Source organism: Echinococcus granulosus (genome assembly GCF_000524195.1).
Source record: "Echinococcus granulosus chromosome Unknown EG_S00206, whole genome shotgun sequence".
In the NCBI taxonomy this organism is placed as follows: domain Eukaryota; kingdom Metazoa; phylum Platyhelminthes; class Cestoda; order Cyclophyllidea; family Taeniidae; genus Echinococcus; species Echinococcus granulosus.
The window spans coordinates 49,139-58,732 of NW_020170586.1; the positions used below are offsets into that span (position 1 = coordinate 49,139).

At 41.8% G+C, this 9,594-nt stretch overlaps 3 protein-coding genes across 3 annotated transcripts in view; 2 read left to right on the forward strand and 1 right to left on the reverse strand. All coding sequences in view use genetic code 11, as the record gives it.

Annotated features, from left to right (window-relative positions):
- The window catches only part of EGR_10294 (hypothetical protein), a gene marked incomplete at both ends in the record, with an annotated part of 5,380 nt that extends 3,438 nt beyond the window's left edge, over positions 1–1,942 (forward strand). The window contains 2 exons of the mRNA XM_024499543.1: positions 968–1,068; positions 1,852–1,942. Coding sequence (XP_024346047.1) covers positions 968–1,068; positions 1,852–1,942 — 192 coding nt within the window. The remainder of the gene's footprint in view (positions 1–967; positions 1,069–1,851) is intronic.
- Positions 1,943–2,032: 90 nt separating this feature from the next.
- Positions 2,033–2,913, forward strand: EGR_10295 (putative NADH dehydrogenase [ubiquinone] iron-sulfur protein; the record flags this gene model as incomplete). The annotated part of the gene is made up of 4 exons (XM_024499544.1): positions 2,033–2,142; positions 2,176–2,308; positions 2,342–2,657; positions 2,816–2,913. The coding sequence occupies 4 exons, from the start codon at positions 2,033–2,035 to the stop codon at positions 2,911–2,913; spliced, it is 657 nt and encodes a 218-aa protein (XP_024346048.1).
- A 1,158-nt stretch (positions 2,914–4,071) lies between these two features.
- Positions 4,072–9,146, reverse strand: EGR_10296 (Tyrosine-protein phosphatase non-receptor type 4; the record flags this gene model as incomplete). Its single annotated transcript, XM_024499545.1, has 9 exons — positions 4,072–4,109; positions 4,176–4,221; positions 4,300–4,869; positions 5,696–5,839; positions 5,919–5,983; positions 6,153–6,237; positions 6,615–7,003; positions 7,845–7,914; positions 8,835–9,146. 9 exons carry the CDS (start codon positions 9,144–9,146, stop codon positions 4,072–4,074), a joined length of 1,719 nt encoding a protein of 572 aa, XP_024346049.1.
- Between the last annotated feature and the right edge of the window lie 448 nt (positions 9,147–9,594).

A 9,594-nucleotide genomic window follows, 5' to 3' on the forward strand; every position in this document is an offset into this window, starting at 1 on the left:
TGTTTTGCGGAGGATGGCACCTTCAGTTTTACTGTTCTACTGAATTTTTAACGTGGTCTATAAAATGTGGACCGTTATGACTCTATTTTTTCCTAATTTTACACAAAATTTTTGAAAATTAGGGTCCCTTTCCAATGCAACCTTAAATTTAACTTTTCCCTATATAGACATATTACAGTTCTATTTCATTTGCCTCTCCAGTGCAATTTGGCCATTTGTAATTTATGCATTGAATTGACTCCTCCTAACCGGAAATGCTTGTCGTCTACATTTGTGTCCACGTTTGCCGAACAATAATTGATAGATGTGTGAGTAAAACAAGCCCCTGTTGAGTTGTTTTCCCATTCATATTTCAATGTCCATATCCTGTGGGACTTGGCCTTTTACGAGTTTATAAATTCAACTTTTTTCCCTGCAAAATTTCCCGCTCCTTCTGTCTACTGTGACGTAGTGGATAGGTTAACCAGTGTTCATTCTTGAAGATCGGGTCTGTAGATAAGCTGAGATGGATGTGAATCACAGTGAAACAAAAACCTGCTGAAATTGGATACTTACTTATCTGTGTGTGAATAATTGCCAAATAATTTGTCAAACCATATCGTAAGATATCGCCAAAGGCAAAAACTTGAAGAACTTATTCAAATCCTTTTCTACGAGGGATTGTTACTGTCTAATAATTTGTTAATTTGCTAGGCATGCACCAATATTTGCCTAAATGAGAAGACTAGACGCAATTAGTTGCGTGACCAAGGCTACACTGCTGATGTCGGTCTCGTATCAGCCTGCACAGGGTTTTGGAATTCCAGGCAATGTGCAGCACCACTCGTTTACGCTGCTGACGTCAGTCTCAGGTTAGATGTCGAAGACGCTTACGCAAGGTCTGCGGAAATATCAAACACAAAGTTTGCTAAATTAATGGAAAATTCGGGGGTCTACACACCATTTTTTTTTTCATATATACCCACAGACTTCAAAAATGAGCCTAATTTCCCGGATGGATTCTGCAATTAATACAACTACAGCCGTTTCAGATATGGAGCATAAACGGACAAAAGTTTTCGCACAATGGTATTGTCCCACGAAGAAATTGTCTAGAAAGATAGAACGCAAAAGATACAATACCGATTGAATGAAGAAAACCGAAATATTTTAGGAAAACAATCTAAGAATGAACTATATTTTGGGGGTTATTTAAGGAAATATCGTACGAGTTCCAAATAAAATAGATTTACTGTGGTAGGTATCGAGTACTTTTCGGCTATAACACGACCGAAGTTGGGCTTTTTTGGACAATCTATCTTTAGCTATATGGCTATCAGATTATTATTTATGGACGGGTAGAGAATATACAAATTACAGGAACACGATATCCAGGCAAGACTGAGCAGAAAATCAAAGTATTCAGACTGAAATCCATACACTTTTTAGTATTCAATCTTCGCCAAAGAAAAACTAACTTTTGGTACTGTCACAAATATTCTGTTCGCTTAAAACTGACAAAGCATATTTAATAAGACCAAATCTGTAACTAAAATAGTCGAGATAAGGACGCAATCTCGACGTATTAATTAAAATAATCGCGGAATCTAGTATCGTTAAATTTTTCTCATGCTTTTAATAAGAATCAGATGCAATGTATTACTGGACTTGAATCTTAGCTATCTAAGTTAGACTGCATTCGGATTTTCGATGCTCAACTGTGTCTTCTAAGAAGGAAAGCTTGTAGATTATTATAAAAAATTAAAAGGTGTTGAATGCTTATGCGTGCCGTGAGTTGCCTATCAGAATAAAAATATAGGGCTACCTATTAAAATGCATTCATATAATTTTGTCAATAACAAATATAATAAGTAATCTTCACAATACTTGTTTCATTTTAAACAAGGATTTTATTTTTTGTGATTCAGTCGATTTTTGCAAAATACCTCTAAAGTGTTTCTGAAGAACATCAAATTATTAACTCGACAATTTGTTTATGTGCCCATTTTGTGGGGCGCTCTATTTAGAAGCGGCGCTGTTAAGGCGTATAGTGATGCTCTCCTTGGCGCGGACGGCCAGATGTGTCTGTGTGCCAAAGCTTTGTTCCCCCTGTACTTTGTACAGTTCTTCAAAATCTACCGTACCGGAAAGCTTGAAGCAGCCGTAGGGTTTGTTCTGTACTTTACGTGCTTTTAGTGCACCCAAACCAGACCATCCTTATGAAGAAGTTAGCAAGTATAAGCCATATAGTCCATTTCGAGTGACCCCCTCTAACAAAGTTGAGTATGCTCTCGCCCGTCTCGATGACTTAATCAACTGGGGTCGCAAGGTAAACACTTTTATTAAAAGCAATCCCTTTTAGAATTCTATTTGGCCGGTTACCTTCGGTTTAGCCTGCTGTGCCATTGAGATGATGCACATGGCTGCTCCTCGATACGATATGGACCGTTTCGGTGTAGTCTTTCGAGCGAGTCCGCGTCACTGCGATCTAATGATCGTTGCCGGCACCCTGACGAATAAAATGGCTCCTGCTCTTCGCCGTATCTGGGATCAGATGCCTCATCCAAAGTGGGCGATTTCTATGGGATCTTGCGCAAATGGTGGTGGCTACTACCACTATAGCTATAGTGTTGTTCGCGGTTGTGATCGTATCATCCCAGTCGATATTTTTGTTCCTGGTGAGACCGAAATTCTTTTGGTCATTCTTCGAATTGCCTCAACTTGTTAGAAGTTGCTTATGAATCTCGATTATTATTATTTTTTGACTGTTTTTTCATCATTGTGGTGCTAGCTAGCTAGCAACTACAATGAATTATTTCCTGGCATTATTTTCCAGGTTGTCCACCTACCGCTGAAGCGCTGTTGTACTCGGTCCTGCAATTGCAGAAGAAGATCAAGTACATGAAGACTCAGCAGATGTGGTACCGAAAGTAGTCGCATCAAAGTTATGTATACCCAAATTTCCCTGTAGTTTATGCTTTTTACTGTTGCCATGCGCATCCTGGACATTTGAACCAATACATTATCGATGGCGCTTGTTGTCTTGGTTCCGATACTTATAGCATAGTCCCCGTTCCGTGGTAATGGTTCTTATCCTACTCCAATTCTGCTTTTGTTGACGCCCTCAGGATTGTGTTTGACTAAAACACCCAAAAGAAGCTTGTTTGAATTTCATAGTTGGAACTGTTCTATAGTAGTTTGCCCGCTTTTGGTTTTTTTGTCTACTATCCACACAACTTTCCAAGATTGTGTTGCTGTTCTTGCCGGAAGTGATTGGACCTGGTGGTGTTTTTGGGACAGGTCTAAATTGATTTCATTATTTTAGTAATCTACTCCATAAATGCATTTTAAATAAACGAGCTGGTTACTTGCTTTTCATGTTTATTCGCTCCTACCTCCTCAATATTTGTGCCAAATAGACACTTCATGATGGTGGGGCTGCTTTGTCAGCGTCCCTTTACAAGTTTCTATTTGATAATTTTGGTTTGTTCGGTGCATTTACGAATTGTCCAGCTTTCATTTAAAACTGGGATCAGTACTTAAGCACGCTGACCGTGAGTGGATTGTTCATGATTTGTGATGGCAGGTGAGCTCGGTAACAGAACCACGCAAAAAGCAAAGTTTTCTTCCTAAATCTATATATTTGAAGTTGGGACAAATCGACAATTGGTGTTAAAAGGAGCGAAGGGTAGAGGGCAGGCTTAAGCTGGCGGACAGCGGTTCACTCAAATCGAAAAAGGACACTTGGGTATTTGCACAGCCAGTTTTGACGGGGAGGAGGAAGGGGAGAATAAGTGGATAGTCACATCTCTGTCTCTTTCAAAGGCAGCCTTGGTTAAGTTCGTTTTGAAAGACTCCGCTGGTTAGTATTCTTGTGCGAGTTCTCAAGGGTAAGATGTACAGATTGGGAGTGTGGGTGGTGAGATTTTTCCAGCAACAATATACACAAAGTTGGGGGGATATGCATCAATGACTATACACGAGAGTTCTCGCTTCTTCTGTTAATCTAAAAATCAGTACAAAACAACGCCATTAAGAGCACCAAACACGCCTGCGATTTTCCTCCCCGGTTTTATCAACTCACCTGTCTCGTCAGCTCTTCTTTATTGGAGATCGTTTGAGCATAGTGTCTAAATAGAATTTGAAAAGGTTAATAATGAGTGAAAAAGTCGAAAAAGCAGAGAAGTTTAACTTACCGGAATGGTACTTCACGATAGCCTCGCATACAAATTGGAATTGGGCCTGGATGATCAAAAAAACACTTTGAGAATAGCCTACTTAAAAGTATTTTAATAGAAAAAGACAAAATTGCTTCCTCACCGGCGTTTGAACGAGCCTTTTTCGGAACATGCGCATCTCTCTGACCATTTCAATTGGTCTGACCGGTGATTGGGCGCGAATCATGTCCATGGCCGTGTCGAGGAGAATAACCACGCCGGTGCGCCCAATGCCGGCGGAGCAGTGGACGACGGCGCAGGTAGACTTGCCACGATCACGCAGTTCCCGCATCCGTTCAACAAAAGCAATCAGGTCGGTACAGTTGCTGGGCACCCCATGGTCGGGCCATCTGATATACTGCAGCTGGACAATTCGACGCACCTCCGCTCCGTTTAATACGGAGGGTCCCTTCTCCCTGGAGAAGCTGATGGTGTTCGTTTTATTGGGTTTGAGAGACAAGCCCGCGGTGGTAGCGTCTTTAATCGTAGTGACACTTCTCTGCACCTGGAACTCCCTGTAAGCTGTGTTTCCCTTCTCCTCTTCTTTAATGTTGGAAACTCGCAGTTGAATGCATTTGTCCGACGGGGAGGTGGAGATTTTAGAGGATTTCGGATGAATCCAAGCGAACTCAAATGTCTCGTTTTCGTTTGGCCAGTATTTGTGACACTTCTCCTGATAGAGCGAGTGAAGAAAGAATAACTCAGTCACTCCAATAGAATCCCTTCCAGCTCCAGTAAAACTGGCACATGAGGTCGCAATCTACTATTCCGTGAAACAAAACTGAAAGACTGCAATAAAATGAGTTGGTGCTAGCAAAAACAAGAAAGTGGTGTTCAGGTCAAACCATAGTTTTCACTTCACCGGTTTACAGCGATAATAAACGCGATAGTAAGTGCCATCTATGTGCTCTTTCTGTTCGGCTCATAAGTTGCATTTGCGTCAGCACAATCCACTTCAAGCAACTTCGTATTGTGTGTTGGGGCAAGGTTCTCGTCACCAAAAACGAAGGTTTAGTGATGAGGCGCTCAGTGGTGAAACATTTGATATCGGTTGACTTTGTGACTACTGGTGACGATTCCTGTTATCGTGGCTTTGTTTCAAGCCTACAGCGCGGAAGTTTGGACGCCTGATTGACTCCCAACCTATCGAGCAGTTGTATTCGATACAGAGGAATCTTTTCTATGAAACCGGGATGAGCACTCAGATAAACATACGTTCTTGAAAAAGTTTGAACAGCTTTTAGTACTGCTGTTAAAGTAAACCAGGTTATCTTAGGATAGTTCAGCCGTGCCGAATTCGGCGCCCAGGTATTTTCTATGGAAGTGATCCCAGGAATGAAGTCCCGGTCTAGCTTGAACGTCTTGAGTAAGTTCGGAGCTCAAGATAATCGTGTGCAAACAATTGAACTCTTTTGATAAAATTGGCGTAGAAGGATTATTTGTCAAAAACGATGCCAAATGAGGTAAACATAATCTTTAAAATTCCCACATCCCCTTACTCTGCCCTGTTCTCCCACATCAGTGAGCATCACAATGAGTTCACTGTCATGCTCCCAGCACATCTGCCAAAAGTCAGCGCAGGTGGTCTTCAAGGGGCCCTGCGAGGCGATGTATTTTCGCAACACCGCTTTGGGAATCGTCATCTGCAATAAAAAGGGGAAAACAAACCATTTATTATCCCTTACACACTCCATTAGCATTGTAATGCCTCCTCCAACCTACCTCAATAAAGCTCGCGTTTATGTAATCGCCGTCTGCGCCCAAAATTTTCACTCGAGTGTGATCATCTGCAATTAGTAGGCCAAAAATGTTGAGGGAGAAATTTTGCACAGCTTCTCAGAGTAAGTGGGAGCTCATATTACTTCCTTTTGTCATTCGGTGTTCAGGAATTTGTTAAACTGCAGAGGGTCACTGACCCCTGCAACCTTCGATGACACAAAAACGGGAGTGACTTACAGGGAGAGATATCACGGTAGCGATTTTTGCGGCCATTTGTTTGGGCGTCAAGTGTTGTGGCATGTGGGTCACCTTGTTCCAATTTCTACACGAGAAAAACAAAGGCAAGTAATGGATAGGTAAGTTTCCGTTTGTTTCTCCTTTTCAATGTTTCGGTTTTATGTATTACCGTGACACAAGTTATTAAGTTGTAAGCTTAAATCGTTAAAGTGTAAGATAAGAATGTGGGAGAAGTTCATAACAGCGTAATACATTGGCTACTAGGGTCACATATAGGTGACACCGCAATTGGGACATTCACCTGAACCTCGGTTAGCAAATGTGTAAAGACCTCTCCAATAGGACAACGCTGAACTAACTCCTCCACATCGATAACAAACAGACTTGAGGACTGATGTGTCCTACGCTTTTCGTTAACTTCGAGACGAAATTTTTCCGGGTAAAATCCAACACCACACTCACCTCAAATTTTCGAACAAGCGAACCATCAGCCAATCCATTTTCAATGTCTCTTATGGAGAGGTACAATGACTCTGTGCCCGAGGTTAGGGCTTTCCTCAGGCCCATTCCAGAGGTCGATTTATCGCGGACAGTGCCGTAGCTGTTGATTCGCGGTTTGGGAAGTGATGTAGGCGGTCCCATTTGAAATTGCTGCTGATGTTGTGGTTGTTGTGATTGGCAACGGCGATAATGGTGATTGGAAGGTGACACATCGAGACGTTGGGAGGAGGAGTTGGATGGCAGCCACATGCCAGCAGGTGTTTCCGTGGCGCTAGCCTTGGGTGGACGTGGTGGTGCATCTTCACTGTCAGTCGTCTGATCGTCCATCACATCGTCCTCCAGGTAATTTGCTTATTTACAGAGCAAACACAATTAGACATTCTTTTCCTCCTCTTCCTCCTTAGACTATCAGCCCAAGCACACACGTACGGCCACCATACCAGTATTGTCATCCACTTTCCAACCCTTGTGTACAATTGCAATAAACCTACTTCCAGACCTGTGTGCCTTATCCGTGTGTTCAAAGATAATTCAAATGCTACATCAGTGACAGCAATGGTGAACCCGCACAAAAAGGGTAGTAATTCTGATGTCATTGACAGGATACTTTTTTTCAAAGGCATTCATTGTGGAGACTCGCAATAGATGATCATTAGCAGTGACACTTTGTTTCCAGAAGCAGGAGGTCCAGCTCTGGCAACTTTTAACTTCATCCCACTTTCATTTCCCCACTATGGACATGATATGTGATTATTTGATACTCGAAAAAGAGTGATAATCGTCACTTGGCAAAATATCCCGGAGGATGGAGGATGACTCGCATTTCTTTATTCACAGTACAATACAAAATACTCATACTTGTGGATTAAATTAGGAGGACTGCTTTAATGCACCAAGAAATAGAAAGAGTGCGAAAATGAATCTCTCCGATGTATTGTGATGAAAGAGTGGGGAGTAACTTGGGGGGTGTTTAGTCAGGCTAACTATTTCACATAGCTTTAACCAGGAAAAAAAAACAAAGGACAGAAATCAGTTGGCCTATTCAGAGAAGATGCTGTTTACTAGAGCCGAATCCCACCAGTCTGCTTCCAAGGTACAGTAAAAAAAGTTTTTTTTTTTGAAAAATACATTATTAAAACGGTGTTACATTATCGCATAGAAGCGGGTACGATGGACTATCAATTTACTCACCATCAGGTTTCACAACCAGCTCCAAATAACCCGTACGACTTTTAGCAGCCTTCTGGATGGAATTGATCACCTACGTTTTGAAAAGAAGAGAGAAGAAATTGCAAGTAGAAATGTCAAATTTGACAGCCTAGGCATGTGTAAAGTAAGTGTGTTTTTGTAAAATCAGGAATATGTGAAAATACAGGTTAAAATACTACAGCAAAGAGAGTCGGAAACATTATTGTAAGAAATTATTCACAATTCTGGAAGGAGAAATTGTTGCTCACTTTAACAGAATCAACTAGGAGATACAATTTTTGGAAAACAATGGTTGTTCAGGTCATGCCGGGACTTGTTGTCATTGGGGTGCGAAACCTATGATGTCAAGGTACCATTGTTATAGAGCGTGTAAAGTATACCTTGTTATGACTAATAATAGCCAAAGCACAGATTTTTTTGTTTGGGAGCAATCCAATCCGCCTCACTCCGTAAACAGTTCCTCCACATGGGATAGCAAGCAAAATGCAGGTTTTTTCCCATCCATCCAACTGCATATTTAGGGTGCCTAAACTAAGTACCTTATCAAAAAAGAAGATGCAGAACTCTTAGCCGTGGAAAACTTCAATCTACGTAAGTACCGAAGATGTAAAACTCATCAACGCAGTCGCTCAACAGTAAGTGCTTTCAAAGTTGGGAGTCATTTCCGCCTATTTCCAACCAGCCTGTGGAACGCCCAGTAGATCCAAAGTTACAAACAAGGAACGAGTCTTCCCACCCACTACCCAAGAATGGCTCAGCCGTAATACGAAGGATTTGTATGCTAAAGGATCCAAATGAATACCCGGAAGTGTGGGTAAATAAGGTAGGGCAGTAGGAAAAAAAGTGGCTCTGGTTTTTGTTCCCTATGCTAAAAGTCACCAACCAACTAGCATAATTCACTCCCCTACTCACAATAATAGTTTTCAATAAGCAACCACATAATATACATCTTCTGTCTTTTCCTTAACTGACCTGTTCTTGAGTATAGCCGGAGATGTCCCGATCATTGATACGGATGATCTGATCGCCACGATGCAGACGAGGAGAGGCAGCACCAGCAGGCAAGTTGTCACCAACTCGGCTCACGATGACAGGTCTTTTGTAATCAACCCCACCACACACGTTAAAGCCGTATTGGCCCTCTGGACTCGGCCGAATTCGCACTGTCAAGAGATTCTCGTTGGAGGTGTTCGGACTGACCGATGACGTGTCCGTTGCAACGCCACCAACACCCCCACCGGTGGCGGATCTGCTGGATGTTTTGGTCGACTGATGGTGCCGCATTTCACTCTACACAATGAATTATGTAAAAAAGGAGTGAAATTAAAGAGCAAAGTTGAGGACATTGCTACATGTGACTTCTTCCTAAAGTGCAGCACGATCATGGCAATCTTGTGTAGGTCTGCAAATGACCTTGTGCATTAAATACCCCAAAGCCGATAAAATTCACTGTTATTTTGTACAGACCCACCAGAACATATGCATGATGCGCATAAACACACACATTTCGTAATTTAATTTGTGATTTCTATTGGCAGAGAAATCGCTTATTTTGTTTTGCATTCACAAGTCATGTGATCGTAGAGCCACCTCTTCAACTGAAATTAGCTAACTGTACCAGCATACGTGAGTAAAATGCTTTCTGGGAATGAGTTCACCGCCGCAGCGTTGATGAAAACCCGACTTAATGAATCAAAAGGGGATTTTATAAAGAAGGCAGTAACTACTAGCA